The sequence below is a fragment of the Dendrobates tinctorius genome, unplaced genomic scaffold (genome assembly GCF_039654945.1).
Source record: "Dendrobates tinctorius isolate UK_male_01 unplaced genomic scaffold, ASM3965494v1 ptg000162l, whole genome shotgun sequence".
Taxonomy (NCBI): domain Eukaryota; kingdom Metazoa; phylum Chordata; class Amphibia; order Anura; family Dendrobatidae; genus Dendrobates; species Dendrobates tinctorius.
In genome coordinates, this window is record NW_027361829.1 from 66,953,013 (window position 1) to 66,971,743 (window position 18,731).

An 18,731-nucleotide genomic window follows, 5' to 3' on the forward strand; every position below is an offset into this window, starting at 1 on the left:
TCATTAATTTAGCAGAATCGCGGCGATTCCGCCCACATAGGAATGCATTGTTCTGCTTACTTTCCACATGTGGCTGTGCCCACCATGCGAAAAGTAAGCAGAACATTTGCGGATGGTACCCACGGTCCGGAGGAGAGGAGACTGTCCTCCGGGCTTTGGGTACCATATCCCTGTAAAAAATAGAATTAAACTAAAAAAATATTGTTATTCTCACCTTCTGGCATCCTGCGCAGCCTTCCTGCCTCTCTCCATGCTCCCGGTCCCAGTAATCCTTTGCGAAAATGACCGTGATGACGTCGCGGTCTCGCGGGAGCATGACGTCTAGCGGTCATTCGCGCAAAGGATGACTGGGAGCGTGGAGAGAGGCGGGAAGGCTGCGCGGGTCGCCGGAAGGTAAGAATAACAATATTTTTTTTTTTATTATTATTTTTTACATCCTTTTACTACTGATGCCGCATAGGCAGCCTCAATAGTAAAAAGTTGGTCACACTTGTCAAACACTGTGTTTGACGAGAGTGACCAACCTGTCAATCCGTTCTCCAAGCGATGCTCCAGATCGCTTGGAAAACGCTAGCATTCTGCCAGCTAATTACGCTTGCAAATCGCTAGTTTTTCCGCGGGAAAATCGCAGGAATTTAAAATGCGATTTTCCAGCGGAATGGAATTCCGGAATTCTCGCGGTAACTTCCGCGAGAGTTCCGCTACGTGTGAACGTAGCCTTAAAACTGCACAAAAGTTGCTAACAAGGACTGATCTTGGAACACACAGTATGTAATGGTGTAAAAAAATAAATGTACCATCTCAATGATTTTATTTATTTTACTAGCTTATATAACGCCATTAATTTCCACAGCACTTTACATACATTATCATCGCTGTAACCTTGCATATACTATTGTAGATGTTTTTCTGTGCTATATTGAGCTTATGTCAAACCCTGTGGTCTGCGTTACTACCCTGCTTTAAAACACACGTCAGTACACGCCCACCCCAGTGGAGGCCAGAAAAGTGGCCTCTGTCGGAGTGGCATGTTTTTTTTTCTGCAAATTGATGGGTGTCCAAAACAAAGCTCTGCCCCAGTTTTACTTTATTAAAATTGTAAATAATTTTTTAAACTGTTTTGGAATATAATGTCTATTAAATGGAACAGGTCACCAGTTTTTCACAAAACAAAAAAAAAAGCCACTGTCAGGTGTAGGGTTAGAATTAGGATTAGGGTTGGGATTAGGGTTAGGGTTGGGATTAGGGTTAGGGGTGTGTTGGGGTTAGGGTTGGAGCAAGAATTGAGGGGTTTCCACTATTTACCAACTTTGGGGGTCTAAAAATTGGGGTCTAAAAAAATCACTTTTGTGGAAATAAAAAAGACTTTTTATTTTCACGGCTCTCCGTTTATAAACTTTTGTGAAGCGCTTGGGGGTTCAAAGTGCTCACCACACATCTAGATAAGTTCCTTAGGGGGTCTAATTTCCAAAATGGGGTCACTTGTGGTGGGTTTCCACTGTTTAGGCCCATCAGGGGCTCTGCAAGCGCAACATGATGCCCGCAGACCATTCCATCAAAGTCTGCATTCCAAAATGGCACTCCTTCCCTTCCGAGCTCTGCCATGTGCCCAAACAGTGGTTCCCCCCCACATATGGGGTATCGGCGTACTCAGGACAAATCGCATAACAACTGTGCGGGTATGATTTTTCCTGTTACCCTTGTAAAAATAAAAATTTGGGGGCGAGAAGATCATTTTTGTGGAAAAAAAAATGGATTTTTTATTTTCACGGCTCTACGTTATAAACTTCTGTGAAGCACTTGAAGGTTCAAAGTTCTCACCACACATCTAGATAAGTTCCTTAATGGGTCTAGTTTCCAAAATGGGGTCACTTGTTGGGGGTTTCCACTGTTTAGGCCCATCAGGGGCTCTGCAAGCGCAACATGATGCCCGCAGACCATTCCATCAAAGTCTGCATTCCAAAATGGCACTCCTTCCCTTCCGAGCTCTCCCATGCGCCCAAACAGTGGTTCCCCCCCCCCCCACATATGGGGTATCGGCGTACTCAGGACAAATCGCATAACAACTGTGCGGGTATGATTTCTCCTGTTACCCTTGTAAAAAATAAAAATTTGGGGGCGAAAAGATCATTTTTGTGGAAAAAAATAGATTTCTTATTTTCACGGCTCTACATTATAAACTTCTGTGAAGCACTTAAAGGTTCAAAGTGCTCACCACACATCTAGATAAGTTCCTTAATGGGTCTAGTTTCCAAAATGGGGTCACTTGTTGGAGGTTTCCACTGTTTAGGCACATTAAGGGCTCTCCGAACGCAACATGGCATCCGATCTCAATTCCAGCCAATTCTGCGTTGAAAAAGTCAAACGACGCTCCATCCCTTGCGAGCTCTGCCGTGTGCTGAAAAAGTGGTTTACCCCCACATATGGGGTATCGGCGTATTCAGGAGAAATTGTACAACAAATTTTGTGGTTGATTTTCTCTTTTAACACTTGTGAAAATAAAAAAAATTGGTTCTGAAGTAAGTTTTTTGCAAAAAGAAGTTAAATGTTAATTTTTTCCTTCCACATTGCTTTAGTTCCTGTGAAGCACTTAAAGGGTTAATAAACTTCTTGAATGTGGATTTGAGCACCTTGAGGGGTCTAGTGTTTAGAATGGTGCTACTTTTGGGTATTTTCTGTCATGTACACCCCTCAAAATGACTTTAAATATGATGTGGTCCCTAAAAAAAATGGTTTTGTAAATTTTGTTGTAAAAATTAGAAATTGCTGGTCAACTTTTAACCCTTATAACTTCCTAACAAAAAAAAAATTTTGCTTCCAAAATTGTGCTGATGTAAAGTAGACATGTGGGAAATGTTATTAAGAAATTTGTGTGACACATCTCTCTGATTTAAGGGCATAAAAATTTAAAGTTTTAAAATTGCAAAATTTTCAAAATTTTCGCCATATTTCCGTTTTTTTCATAAATAAACACAAGACTTATCGAATAAATTTTACCACTAACATGAAGTACAATATGTCACGAAAAAACAATCTTAGAATCAGTGGGATCTATTAAAGCGTTCCAGAGTTATAACCTCATAAAGGGACAGTGGTCAAAATTGTAAAAATTGGCCTGGTCATTAAGCTGCAAACTGGCTCTGTCGCTAAGGGGTTAATAGTTTAGATGGGTCAAATGTGGCACAGATTCCCTCTGCAGCTGATCTCGGACTTCATCTCCATGTTCGGTTTGTCCGAAGGTGGAGACCCTGATGCCAGCGCTGATTGGGAGCCAGGCATCACAGCTCTGGGACAGAGTGCTGACACCGCTGGAACAGCACCGACACGAGAGGAGAGTATAGGTTTATTTATTTTATCGTGACTGGACATTTAGTTTCAGAAGAAGTTGTCCTAGTAGTGGACAATCCCTTTAAGAGTAAAATTGATTAAAAAAAAAAAAAACTAAATTGAAAGAATAAAAAAAATCCAAGTTTATTAATTTGTAAACAAAAAGCCAAGACACATCTTTATTGCTTTTCCAACGCACTGCTCTGAAAGTTCACCTGAGGAAGCCTATCTTCTGTCGCTTCTTCCCTAGGCTTTCTTCTTGGTTTAATACATTTTGTATAGACAAGTGTAAAAACTTTGCAACACGCTTCCCTGTCTAAAGTAAAAAAACAAGAAAGAAAAATATTTCAATGTCAGTGCTACACACATTCAAATCATTATTATTTTTTTTTTTTAAATATAAAGTATGTAGAAAAGAAAAAAAAGTTATAATACAAACATAGTACATTAGCAAGATCCCCAACTGAGGTTAAGGGTGTGTGCACATGCTGCGGATTCTGCTGCGGTTCCACAGCGGTTTTGGCCGCTGCGGGTCCGCAGCAGTTTTTGCTGCGGTGTACAGTACCATTACTCCCTATGGGAATAAAAAACCGCTGTGCAGACGGTGCAGATTTTTTCACGCGGTTTTGAAACCGCAGAAAGAACTGACAAGTCAATTCTTTCTGCGGATTCCGCTGCGGTTTGCCATCTCCTCCATTGTGGAGATGAAAAACCGCAGGGCAAAACCGCAGAGCAATCCGCAGGTAAAACCACAGGTCTTTTGACCTGCAGATTTACCTGCGGATTTTACAAAATCCGCGCAGCCAAATCCGCACCCCAATCCGCAGCGTATGCACATACCCTTACTGGTATACATGTGGACGCTTTGTAAGGCCTATAGATGTAAAGTATAATTCTAAATTAAGTGGTAAAGAGAACTACAGAGACCTGGAATTTCCGTAACATCCACCCAAGGTTGGAGTGTTCTCAGAAAGAGCTTAGAGTCTGTAACAATGGTATTTATTTTTTCACTTAACCATATCCACGCTGAGGTTCTGAGGATTCCCCGCGGAGGTAACATGGATGTGTGCCACCATGCAGAATTGCTTATGGAGGTTTATCGGCCAGTAATAAATGTTGGAGATTTAGAGAATGGTTCTGATAAGATCTGAAATAATATATAATCACCAGTGATGGGCGAACATTCTCAGATAACGTCTTATCCGAGCATGCTTGGCTGTTATCAGAGTATCTTGGGCGTGCTTGTATATAATATTCGAGTCCCCGTGGTTGCATGATTTGCAGCTGTTAGACAGCCTGAACACATGTGGGGATTACCTGTTTGTTATGGAATCCCTTGCATGTGTTGGGGCTGTCGAACAGCCACGAGACATGCAGGTGAGGGGACCCGAACATATTTTTCGAGCATGCCCAAGGTACCTGGTTAGCACCCGAGCATGCTCTGATAACACCTTATCCAAGCACATTCGCTCACAACTAATAAAGATATATTTGAGTAAGTTGATCAAAAACTATCTTACCTAAAGATCTCAGATCACATTTATGACAATTTAAAGTAGAAAATTGAAAACTACCAATTGATTTATTGCTATGGGAAAAAAAAAGTTCGAAAGTTTTGACAACTGCTGGCTAATGTCTAAGGCAATGTTCACACACTGCGTTTTTGATGCAGGCAAAACCTGCTCTCTTGGCAGTAAAGAAGCTGCTTACAAAAAGCAGGTTTTGCTGTGAATTTGCCACGTTCTGTGCTGTTTTGTTTATCAAGTACTTTTGTTTCTTGTGCATGCTGATAAGATTTTGTGTATGTATGTATGTATATATATATATATATATATATATATATATATATATATATATATATATATATATATATATTATATAAAGCTCAATGTGTGTATGTATGTATGTCCGGGATTGGCATCTGCACCGTCAGAGCTACAGCCACAAAATTTGGCACAGCCACACGTCTGGACCCTGAGAGCATCATAGGCTATGTTGTGAGTGAAATTTTAACCCCGCGCGTTCCAATTCACCAAACAATTTTGCCCCTATCTACATAATGGGGAAAAAGTGTATGTATTGGCATCTGCACCGTCGTAGCTACAGCCACAAAATTTTGCACAGTCACACATCTGGACCTCGAGAGCATCATAGGCTATGTTGTGAGGCATAATTTTAACCCCGCGCGTTCCAATTCACCAAACAATTTTGCCCCTATCTACATAATGGGGAAAAAGTGAAAGGAAAAGTGTTGGAGGCAAATTGACAGCTGCCAGATGTGAACAAGGGGGACTTAAAGAATGAGAGCGATGGCGCCAAAGAGTATATACCGTACAGTTGCTAAGGTGGGGCCCTGACATGGGATACTCACCACACACGGGGATATGAACACACACACAAAATGCGCCACACACTACCACGTGCTTCAACACATATACCACCCTCAGTACACATTCACCAAACTCGCCACATAAAAGTTGAAACACAAAAGTCGCCACTCAAAACTCGCCACGCTGTCCCAGAGCTGTTTAAAGAATGAAAAATGAGCTGTGATTGGTTGCTATCAGCAACAGTTTTCTTTGTAGACAGTTGTGGTAACTGAGGTCTATTATCATTTCTATGGTTTTATCATCCTTCTGTAAAGCTGGAAATAACACAATGTATTACTATGCCAACACAGACCACCCTCTGACACAGACTGCAGGGGGAGCCCAGTATCACACAGGATAGGATTAGATACACAGCTCAGCAGTCAGTATCACACAGGATAGGATTAGATACGCAGCTCAGCACACAGTATCACAGAATAGTATTAGATACACAGCTCAGCAGTCAGTATCACACAGGATAGGATTAGATGCACAGTTTTTATGTGCAATATAATCATTACAATTTGTTATAACTAACCACAGTTGGTTACTACGCCCAGGCAACACCGGGATATTCAGCTAAAATATTATATATTTATATATATATATATATATATATATATATATATATATATATATATATATATATATATATATATATATATATATATATATATAAATAACAAAAGACGATATGATGCAACTTTGAGGTTTTTCACCTGATACCAGCACTTTTTGCACTTATTACTTTCTATGGATGAAAAACGCTGAAACAAAAGACAAGCTGCAAAAACGCAGCAGTTTTGCAATTCAGCCAGGAAAAACAGGATTTTTGGTTACTCACCGTAAAATCTGTTTCTCGAAGCCTTCATTGGGGGACACAGGAAGCCATGGGTGTATGCTGCTGCTGCCGCCACTAGAAGGCTGACACTATGCACAAAAAAGTTAGCTTCTCCTCTGCAGTGTACAACCCACTGACTGGCACTAGCGTAATCAGTTAGTGAGAGAGCAGTAGGAGAAGCAACATGTAAAAGAAACGAACAGAATTCAAACTGTAACAAGATAACAGTAAGTAGAGCTGATAAACATGGGAAGGTGCTGTGCCCCCCAATGAAGGCTCCGAGAAACAGATTTTACGGTGAGTAACCAAAAATCCCATTTTCTCCATCGATTCATTGGGGATACAGTAAACCATGGGACGTCCGAAAGTAGTCCCTGGAGAGGGAACAACAGAAACTCCGTTCAGGTCGGAGAACTCACCACTGCCACCTGCAAGATTCTTCTACCTAGGCTGGCGTCCGCCGAAGCGTAGGTATGGACCCTGTAAAATTTAGAGAACGTGTGAATGGAAGACTAGGTTGCCACTTTGCAGAGTTGCAGGGCAGATGCCCTACGGTGTACTGCCCAGGAGCTGCCCACTACCTGGGTAGAGTGTGCCTTAATCCCAGCGGGAGGCACTCTGTTCTTAACCCGGTATGCCTCGAAAATTGCCATCCGGATCCAGCAAGCTATCGTGGCCTTGGAGGCCGGCAGACCTCTACGAACACCCTCTGGAATGACAAAAAGAGAGTCTGTCTTCCTAAAGGAGGCAACCCTAGCCAAATCGACCCGCACCACCCTGACCAGGTCTAACCTGTTCAGTGAAGTTTCTGGAGAGGGAACAACAGAAACTCCATTCAGGTCGGAGAACTCACCACTGCCACCTGCAAGATCCTTCTACCTAGGCTGGCGTCCGCCGAAGCGTAGGTATGGACCCTGTAAAATTTAGAGAACGTGTGGATGGAAGACTAGGTTGCCACTTTGCAGAGTTGAAGGGCGGATGCCCTATGGTGTACTGCCCAGGAGGTGCCGGCAGACCTCTATGAACACCCTCTGGAATGATAAAGAGAGAGTCTGTCTTCCTAAAGGGGGCAACCCTAGCAAAATCGACCCGCACCACCCTGACCAGGTCTAACCTGTTCAGTGAACGCTCCAAAGGATGAGTCAGAGCCGGGCAAAAGGAAGGGAGGACCATATCCGCATTTAGGTGAAAAGTTGATACCACCCTGGGAAGGAAAGATGGTAGAGGCCATAAAACCACCTTGTCCTGGTGTAGAACAAGGAAAGGAGGGCGACAGGAAAGAACCACCAATTCCGAAACGTGCATAATTGAGGTGACAGCCACAAGAAACACCACCTTCCAAGACAGAAAGGACAGAGAGACCTCTCGGAAAGGTAGAACAGGAGAACTCCTAAGGGCCTCCAGGACTAGATTGAGGTCTCAGGAGTCCACTGGTGTCCGGTACAGGGGCGCAGCGTGCGCTACCCCTTGGAGAAAAGTTCTGACCTGAAAAGAATAAAAAGCGCTGACACCTGGCTCTTTACCGAACTAAGAGCCAGGCCAGTGTCAAGTCCCGCCTGGAGAAACACCAGAATGGAAGGGAGAGCAAAGGACCTAGGCAGGATGTGATTATATTCACAACAGCTGAAAACAGTAATTAGTCCTACCGGTAATTGTGTTTCCAGGAATCCATCCTGACAGCACCATGAAGGATGTCCTTCTTACCCTCAGTGGGGCAGGAACAACAAGCGGTTAAAAGGACCCTCCCCTTACCACCCATCAGTGATTTTCCAAAGTACCACAACTGGATGGATACAAACAGAGACTTTATTAACAATTCCTATACAAATATTACTTCACATCAGTATGCAAACATATAAACTTGCAATAGGGAGGGAACTAGTAGTGCTGTCAGGATGGATTCCTGGAAACACAATTACCGGTAGATCTAATTACGATTTTCCAGTTCACCACCTGACAGCACCATGGAGAAGTACCAAAGAATGGTAACTTTTAGGGCGGGACTACTGCATGTAAGACCTTCCTGCCGAAGGCCAACTGCTCTGACACTACATCTAGCTTGTAATGCCTAGCAAAGGTACTAAGATTTGCCCATGTTGCGGCCCTGCAAATTTGTTCTGCTGAGGCCCCCCCTTTTTCTGCCCATGACATAGCTACGGCTCGAGTTGAATGGGCTCTAAGACTGTCTGGGGAGTCTTTCCCTTGAGCTCTATAGGCTAAGTCTATCGTGGTTTTAATCCACCTCGCGATTGTTGCTTTTGCCGCTTTACAGCCCTTATTTGGACCCCCATTCTGGATCAACAGATTTTTGTCTCTCCTCCAACCCTCGGTTGCCTTTAGATATTTTAGCACTATCTCCCTGACGTCTAAATTATGATAGACCCCCTCCTTTTGGATTTCTGGGGTGTTGGCAGAACTAGGGAAGAATCACCTCTTGGGTTATATTTTTGGAAGATACCACTTTGGAGAGAAAGGTTGGGTCAAGCCGCAGGACTAACCCATCATCAAAAATCTGTAGGTACGGGTCCTGTATAGATAGGGCCTGTATTTCTCCCAACCTCTTGGCCGATGTAATGGCTATGAGAAAGGTTGTTTTAAAGGAGAGCTTGGCTATATCTATACTCTGCGACAGGAGATACGGGGATTTTCACAGCACATTAAGGACCAGGTTAAGGTCCCAGGGCGGAGAGAATTTCCTTACGAGGGGCCTCAATCTCTGTGTGGCTCTGGAAAACCTCGCTACCCAGGGATGGGTGGCTAGGGAGAAATCAAAGAAGACATTAAGGGCCGATATCTGTACTTTTAACGTACTAGGCCGAAGACCCTTTCTAAACCCCAGCTGGAGGAAGTCAAGGATTTTGGGAATGTCCGGACTTGAAGTATCTATCGGAGCTCCCCCCGAGAAGGTACAGAACCACTTCCAGATTTTATTATAAATCGCCGACGTCACCAGCTTCCTACTTGATTGGAGTGTGGTGATGACATCGTCTGATAGGCCTCTGGATCTCAGGGTTTGGCGCTCAAGACCCAAGCAGATAGCTGCAGTGAGTCCGGATTTGTGTGCAGTACGGGACCGTGGTGTAGCAGATCCTGTCTCTTTGGTAAAAGTATGGGTCTTTCCACTGTCATTCTGTTTAGAAGGGAGAACCAGCTCCTCTTTGGCTAAAAGGGCACTACTACAATTGCCGTTGCTCCGTCATCTAGTATCTTCCTGAGTGTTCTCGGAATTAGTGGAAGAGGTGGAAAGGCGTACAGGAGCCCTTTTCCCCATGGCTGTGACAGAGCGTCGACCCCGGCTGCCCCCTCTAGGGAATTTAGCGAATAGAAGGGTCTGACTTTTGCATTGGTTCTCGAGGCAAAGAGATCCACCTGCGGTGTTCCCCAACGCTGGCACAGCATGTGGAATATCTCCGAATTTAATTCCCATTCTGTGGGGTTTATCGATGTCTTGCTTAAGCAATCTGCTAGCTGGTTCCTGGCTCCCTCCAGGTGCACCGCCGAGATGGACTCGACCGAGTTCTCTGCCCACTTGAAGATCTGATTCGCCAGATGTTGTAATGACAGATGTCTCGGGCCTCCTTGGTGGTTTAGAAACGCCACTGCTGTCAGGTTGTCGGAGAGAACCTTCACATGTCTGCCTCTGATCTTCGTTCGGGCCTGGTATAGCACCTTCCATATAGCATATAATTCCCGGAAATTTGATGACTTGGTCTTCATCTCTGGGTCCCATTGACCTTGATAATATTCTCCCTCTATGTGTCCGCCCCATCCGAACTGACTGGAGTTTGTGGTCACGGTGACAGAGGTACAGAGAACCCATGGTACCCCCACCTTCAGGTTTTCCAGGGTAGTCCACCACTCCAGTGATTTCTTTACTGAATGGGAGAGTGTCATCTTCTTGTCCAATGAACTCTGTCTCCTGTCCCAGGTTCGCAGAACCTGCTCCTGTAACTTCCGTGAGTAGAACTGACTCCACTTCACTCCAGGGATGCAAGCTGTCATTAGGCCTAGTATTTTCATTGCTTCCCTTATAGAATACGGTTTCCTCTTGAACCGGCGGACCTTCTCTATTAGGGTGACCTGTCTTTCTTCTGGTAAGAAAGATGTTTTGATGTGGGAATCTAGTATGACTCCTAGAAATTTTATTCTGGGCTGAGGGATTAAATTTGACTTTTCCCAATTTATGACCCACCCCAATTCCTGTAACGTGGAGGTTGTGAGGTGGCAATCTATTTTGAGCTGCTCTACCGAACCTGCCATTAGTAAAAAATAGTCTAAATATGGTACTATGGTGACGCCGTGGTTTCTCAAGTAAGCGACTACTTCTACCATTAGTTTGGTAAAAATTCTGGGGGCCTAGGCAAGGCCAAAGGGTAGGCAATGGAATTGGAAGTGATGGATTGTACCCTGGTTTCTCAGGGCAAATCTTAAGTATTTTTGGTAGGCGGTATGGATTGGGACATGGTAGTCCAAAGTGCACATCACCATGTCCCTGTTTATTAGTGGAATCGTAGACTTTATGGATTCCTTTTTGAACCTCATGAAGGCTATCCATTTGTTCAGGGGTTTGAGATTTATGATCGTCCGAGAGTCTCCTAATGGTTTCTTTATTGAAAAGAGACTCGAATAGTGACCCCTGCCTTTTTCTGGTGTGGGAACTGGGATGATCGCATTTATTTCTATTAGTTCCTTGATGTCTGTCCACATAGAGGTGGCTAGTGAAGGTTGGGATCTGGTTACTATGAACCTCTCTGGGGGAAGGCTGGTGAATTCTAGCCTGCAGCCCTGGCTGATTGTACGTAGAATCCAAGGGTTTTGTGATACTTTCTGCCAACCCCCTAGAAATTGTTGTAGCCGACCTCCCACTCTGATGGCGTCATTTTCTTTCTGACCCTGAACCAGAGCTGGAGAAAATGGAGTCTCTACCCTTAACCCCTTTGGGATAGCTCCATCTCCCTGTCTGCCCTTTCCCCCTGTAGTTTGTCCTCTAATTAGGACAGGACCTACGAAAGGGCTGGTACTTCTTTGTCTTTTCCTCTGAGAACCCTTTTTTCTTATCTGAGGCTTTTTCTAGTATCTAGAATGGACCCAAACGCTTTACCCCCAGAAAAAGGAATGGCACATAGTTTGTTTTTGGACTGGGTATCTCCAGACCAAGTCTTTAGCCAGATTGCTCTTCTGGCTGCATTAGATAAACATTCGCTCCTGGCGGCGAATCATACGGACTCCACTGATGCATCTGCCATGAATCCTGTTGTGAGCTTCAGTAATGGCAGGGACTTGAGTATAACATCTCTGGGGGTTTTTGCGTTGAGATGTTCCTCTAAATCGTCCACCCATAAATGCATCGACCGGGCCACCGACGTTGCTGCAATGCTGGACCGGATTATGGCTGCCGAAGACTCCCAGGATCTTTTTAGGAGACCATCTGCCTTTTGGTCCATTGGATCCTTCAGGCTGGAGGAGTCCTCAAACGAGATTGCCTTCTTTTTTGCCACTTTGGCTAATGGTACATCTATTTTGGGTGTTTCGTCCCAAGTCTTTATATCCTCTGGATTGAAGGGTAGACAGAGCCTGAAATCCCTTGGCACCACCAGTCTCTTTTCCGCATCTTCCCACTCCTCTAGGATCATGGATCGGATGTTATTTACTGGGAACACTCTAGTGACCCGGGTAAGTAGGCCGCCAAACATTTCATCCTGGATGGATACCTCTTCCGGGGTGTCCTGTAACTGCATCGTGTCCCGTACTGCCTGCAGGAGCTCGTCGGTGTCTGCTGACTAGAAGAGGTACCTTTTCCCTCTTCCTATCGGATCTTCTTTTCCTTCCTGATCTGAATCCTCCGAGCAGTCCTCGTCCGAGGAATGACTAGATTCCCTAAGCCTTTTCGGTGGTCTCTGGGTTTCTGGCTGGCTGGTCTGATGGAGGTTTAGGCCGCTATGGAAGCCTGCACTTCCTGCCTTATCATTGACCTCATATTGGTCATCAGTGATGTCTGCTCCTCTCTGACGATTTTAAAGGTACAGGCCTTACAGAGCGGCTTCCGCCAGCTTTCTGGCAATTTTGTGGTGCAAATGGGACATTTAGGCTTTGAGGGCTTCTTTTTCTCCCCTGACAGGGTGGATGACGCCCCCTACAAACACAGAGAGATCCTGGCATTATCTCAGTGTGTGTGGGGTATTTACTGTGGCATTGTGGTATGGCTTCGTTAACAGCTTACTCACGGGCCCCTGGCTCAGCTCCGGTGTCTCAGGCTTGGCTGTGTCCTCCATAATTAGGGTGCACACTATCCGGTGACTGTCCCTATTCAGGATGGCCGGCGGTGGTTACTGAGCCCTCCCCCCTTTATCCTACCTGGTTGATCCTGCTCCTCCTCGACCGGGCCCCGCGCGGCATGGCTGTAATAAGAGGCCTCTCCTAGGTACCCGCGCCGCCGCTGGGTTCTGCCGCAACCCGGCAGAATGCTTCCTGATCTCCTCCTGGAGAGACGCGGCCCCATCCCCCGCGATCGGAAGTGACACGGCCGCCGCACCGGAAGTGACGCGGCCGCTGTCCTGGAGGCGGCCACATGGATCCCGGACTGCCGGTCTCCTGCCGGCTGACGCACCCCGGGCCTCGCACCAGCCCGCTTTTACCTCAGCGATGCGGGCGCAGTCCGCCCGGTTTTTCTCGGCGTTGGTGTGAGGGATTGGGAGGCTTGGCGCGCAGCCCGAGAGCCCCCCAGAGGAGGAAGTGCACCGGAACCCAGGAGCAGCGCTACACTGGGGCTGGCTGAGGGACCCCCCATCGTAGGTATCAGCCGCTGACTTGTGGTGGGAAGGGAGAGGCTGGGATATGCTCGCCGTTCCTATCCTCAGTGGGACAGGAAAAACACTGATGGGTGGTAAGGGGAGGGTCCTTTTAACCGCTCGTTGTTCCTGTCCCACTGAGGGTAAGAAGGACGTCCTCCATGGTGCTGTCAGGTGGTGAACTGGAAATAGGCTCTCCAGGTCGGATAGTAGACCCGAGACGTAGACGGCTTTCTAGCCTGGATCATGATACGAATCGCCATATCTGAAAACCCAGATGCTTTGAGAACCGTGGATTCAACAGCCACGCCGTTAAAATCGAGGGACTGAGAATTCTGGTGGCAGATCGGTCCTTGGGACAGAAGATTCTGTCTGTCTTGAAGCCTCCAGGGGGCGTCCTCGAGAAGATTTACAATCTCTGTGAGCCAAAACCTCCTGGGCCAATCCGATGCAATCAGGATGACCGGCAACCCTTCAGTCTTGATCATCTTCAACAGCCTTGGAAGAAGGTGAAGGGGAGGAAACAGATAAGGAAAAACAAACTATGACCAAGGTATTGCGAAAGCGTCGACACCTACCGCAAGAGGATTGCGGGAACTGGAAACAAATTGTTGAGCCTTCCTGTTCAGCTGGGACGCCATGAGGTCCACATCCGGAGTATCCGATCAAAGGCAAATTTGATGGAAGACTTCCTGATGCAGAGACCACTTTCCCGCCGCGAGCCCCTCGCGGCTGAGAAATTCGGCGGCCCAATTGTCCACGCCGGGGATATGTACTGCGGATATTGCTGGAATCGCCGCCTCTGCCCAGAGGAGAATGTTGGATACCTCGGCCATCGCCAAGGGACTCCGAGTTCCTCTCTGGTGATTGACATATGCCACCGCCGTGGCATTGTCCGTTTGAACTTGGATTGGCAGACCCCTGAGAAGCCTTTCCCAGTGGAGCAAGGACAGAAGAATGGCATTTATCTTGAGGATTTTGATCGGCAGAGAAGATTCCTCTGCCAACCAACGACTCTGGACAGTCAGGTAGTGAAAGACCGCATCCCAGCTGTAAAGGCTGTCATCCGTTTTCACCAACTGCCAGTGAAAGGGAAGGAAGGACCGACCCAGGAAGATGAGAGGGGATGACAGCCACCAATTGAGAGATCGTTTGACTAGGGAGGACAGTCGGACCGGACAATCCAGAGAGAGAACAGACTTGTTCCACTGAGAAAGGATGGCCTTGCTGAAGTGATCTTGAATGGAATTCTGCAAAAAAAAAACAAAAAACAATTGCTTCCGACACTGCAACCATCCTTCCCCGGACCGCCATGGCCGAGTGGAAGGAAGGAAGCCGACGACCCTGTATAGAGCGAACCCCCTTGCTGGAGGATTGCTCTCTTCTCCTTGGGAAAAAAACAATTGCTTCCGACACTGCAACCATCCTTCCCCGGACCGCCATGGCCGAGTGGAAGGAGGGAAGCCGAGGACCCTGTATAGAGCGAACCCCCTGCTGGAGGATTGCTCTCTTCTCCTTGGGAAGAAAAACTCTAGTCTGTTGGGTGCTGAACAGCATGCCTAGAAAAATGAGGCGCCGAGTCGGGACAAGGCAAGACTTTGCCCTGTTGATTAGCCATCCGAATCGGGAAAGGGCGTCTAGAACGATGGACAGACTTTCCTGGGCCTGGAAAAAAAATACGGAGCCTTGATGTGCATGTCGTCGAGGTACGAAATGAGCACTAAACCTCTGATCTGCAAAGTGGCCATTAACGCTGCCATGATTTTTGTGAAAACCCTGTCAGTTGTTGCAAGCCCAAAAGGCAGGGCGACAAACTGAAAATGGTCCTGTCGCACCGCAAATCGCAGGTATCACTGATGCCCTGGGACGATAGGGACATGGAGGTAGGTGTTCTGGATGTCTATGGGGCACAGGAACTCCTGCAACTCCATGGAAGCAATTACTTAACAAAGGGACTCCCATGCGGAAATGTTGCAAACGGACTATTCTGTTCAGTAACTTTAGATCCAGGATGAGTCGAACCACGCCGCGAGCCTGTGGCCTCTCTTGACGAAAAAAATTCTCTGACGCAGAGAAAAGGTGAAAGGGCCGAAAGGACTGAATCCTACACTTCAGAGGAAGCCGGCGAGGTTTGGAATGAGGGAGCTCGTCCCTCCAGTGGCCTCCTTAATAATGTGGTCCAACTTGGAACCAAATAGACGAGAACCCTGGAAAAGCAAGCTGGTAAGGGATTTTTTTTTGAAGATAAGTCCGCCTGCAACACCATAAAGCCAAATAGTCCATTGGATGGCCGCAATATTGCTGGACGCCTGAGCCGTGCATGAAGCGGTATCCAGGGAGGTGGATACCATGTACTCGCCTGCATGAGAAATCTGGTCCGCGAAGTCAGCCAATTCCTCCGGTCAGGCTCCAGCAAGAATGCTCTGACGGAGTTGCTTAGCCCATGCAGCTATGGACTTTGACACCCAGGTGGTGGCAAAGGCAGGGCACAATGTATAAGCGGCAGCTTCAAAGGCAGACTTAGAAAAAGACTCTATGACCCTGTTATTGGAGTCCCTGAGGGATGCTCCACTCGTAAATGGGAAGAATGTGTTGGTAGATAATCTGGAAACTGGAGGGTCCACAGATGGAGAAGCGGTCCAGTTTGTTGTGAGCTCAGGGGCGAAGGGATATAGGAATCTGAGGTGCTTCCCTCTTTGGAAGCGTCTGGTAGGGTTTTCCCGTTCTCTGTAAAGTACCTCCTCAAATTTTCTGTGTGTGCCAAAGACCTTGGGAGCTGGTCTCGACTGTCTAAACAAAACTGCCTGTTCTGCGGGTTCCGCAGCGGTATCCGTAATGTTAAAGGTCTGATTATCTGCCACAATGAGGCTCTGGACCATGTCTTTCATATTAGAGACCTGGTCAGAATCCAAGTTCGAATCATCCTCTGACAGTGCGTCCGAAACCACTTTGCCTGACTCGGGAGAGGAAGACTGGGAAGAAGCCTTCCGCCGGGAAAGACCAGGGGGAGACACAGAGCGGGAGGAAGACCTAGAACGACGCTCATGCCTGGATCTTATTGCCCACATTGGTAGGCACAGCCGGTGAGTTCTGCAATCCGCTGGTGACGGCGGAGACAGGAAGGGGCAACCTGTCAAGTACGGACACCAGGGTCTCTGAAACCTTGGTGAGTTCCGCCACAGAATCTGATAGGGAGGCAGCCCACACAAGGATAGGGGCACCGCTCTCTCCTGGGGTGGTAGGGGACTCCTGGGTAGCTGTGGCCCTGACAGAGGGAGGAGGACTGGCCTGAAGGGAGCTTGCAATTACAAGAAGAGAAAAAAAAAAAAGGCCTGACAAGAGCAGGGGAAAAAGAAGAAGGAGGGTGAGCGTGCTCTCCTTTAGGATTAGGCATGATAAGAGGCAGACCCACTAACTAATGCCAGAAGGTTAGGGGACAGAAAGATATGAGCTGAGGAGAGTGTCAGTCTGCAGAGCAGAGCTACTCACAGGAAGATGCCAGTTCTGAAAACACTGCTACCAGGTTGTAGTCCAGGAGACAAGCAGGTCTGCAGGGTGGCTGCAGGAGAAGAAGATGCAGGTCCTATTGAGATGAGCCACCTTCCGGGTCCAGATGCTGGAAAATGGCGACCGCAGAGCGGAAGAGGAGGGCCAGCAGAGCCAATAAAACACGCGCAGATGTCGCTCTGCGAAGAGAAAGGAGGAGGCGTAGACTGAAAAAGCCCGCTCCTGAGGCCGGAAGGAGAGGCAGGGCTAACCGCCAGAACAAGAGGCAGAAGAAAAACTCCTTCATTGGAGCTGGGAGGAGGGGGTGGAGCTACTCGCCAAAGACATGAAGAGGAGATGTGTCTATAACAAGCGGGAGAAAAGCTTGCCTGAAGACACTGAAGAGAAGGGGGTTGGGCCAAACGCAGGAACTAAGATGGAGAGAAGCCGGGACCTAGATTAAGACCAGTGGCCAAAGAGGCCCAAAGATCTAACAGTAAGGCAGCCTGCACCACCAATCCCGTGGGGAAGTAAGTGAAAAGAGGGAAATCAGGTGCCCCACTGTTGAGAATATGAGGATCACCACAGCGTTAACAGAGGGAATCAGAGCACTTGATGTGCTGCGCCGTCTCTGAGCCCATCCATTCAAGTCTTCATCAATGTTATTCTCCTCATTACCTAAATCTTCTTTTCTTGAGTCCTCTCCTCGTCTCCTCTGGAGAAACCTGATGGAGCGAAGAAAAAGAAGTACCTCTCCATCCATGAGACCTTTCATAGACGTCGGAACCTCTTGGGGATGTGGGACGTCCATGACTCCTGACACCGGCAGACTCTGGTGGGTGAGTGGGGAGGAGGTGGGGCCCAGGACCAATGCTCGGATCACCAAAACACGCTTCATGTGTTAAGGGCTGGAGTCCTGCCAGATAGACGTACAAGGATACGGGGTGGCAGTGCACGCCGTGCTAATAGTTTCTTGTGGGAGTACAGTGTGTGTGACTGCTCACACTGTATCCCTCCAGAAGATCCATCTGAAGAAGAAGAGATGTTACAGGAAAATGATGAAAACTGAGGTAGATATGGGTCTAGTGAAAGACCTGTGCCCACCTGCTACGGACACAAAGCTAAAACTGATTAACCTAGTGTCGGTCAGTGGGTTGTACACTGCGGAGGAGAAGCTAACTTTTTTTTGTGCACAGTGTCAGCCTCCCAGTGGCAGCAGCATACACCCATGGTTTCCTGCGTTCCCCCAATGAAGCGATAGAGAGAGAAAAAAAAAAGCGTGCATGAGATTTCTGAAATCATACCTCTTGTTGATATTGTAAAACGCAATTTTAAATTTGCACAAAAAAACACAGCAAAAATGCAATATTTGAACATAGCCTGAATCTTTAAAACACAAGATCAATTTCTTCACAAAAAAATCAATAATGGTTAAATACTAAACCTTGATACATAAATTGACCCATCATTTACATCTGGCTGCACACTTGGTAACCGAATCTAATTGGTTCCAGATACTAAGAAACGAAGCATGTGTGTTTTCCCATGTGCCAAGTGCTAAAGTGTGAATTGATGTTTATGATCAACTGATCCCTTACAGAGCAGCAGACGTGAAATATGGAAAAAAGTAATGTGACCTGTTAATGCGTGCACTGCTAATGAATGTCTTTTATAGGTGTTTTTTTATGGCATATGACAGCGCTATATAGGTAATCAAGCTCTATTTAGGACAGGAATCGTGTTAGGTCAGGTCTCTATTTTTGTTGAGACCCTGACCTAACATGATTCTTCTCCTTGGCTAAAAGCTTATTACATGGGCAGGTAGGATCAAGCTCTATTTAAAACCTCCATAGGCAGATGGGTGGAGTGCTCAGTCTGAAGGTGTGTATTACAAATGTCAAAAGACTGATCATCACTTCC

General features: G+C 46.7%; 1 protein-coding gene across 1 annotated transcript in view; it reads right to left on the reverse strand.

Annotated features, from left to right (window-relative positions):
- Positions 1-3,446: 3,446 nt before the first annotated feature.
- EXOSC7 (exosome component 7) overlaps positions 3,447-18,731 on the reverse strand; it is a 59,888-nt gene continuing 44,603 nt past the window's right edge. The window contains exon 8 of the mRNA XM_073550082.1: positions 3,447-3,643. Within this exon, the coding sequence (XP_073406183.1) occupies positions 3,539-3,643 (105 nt within the window). The 3' untranslated portion in view covers positions 3,447-3,538. The remainder of the gene's footprint in view (positions 3,644-18,731) is intronic.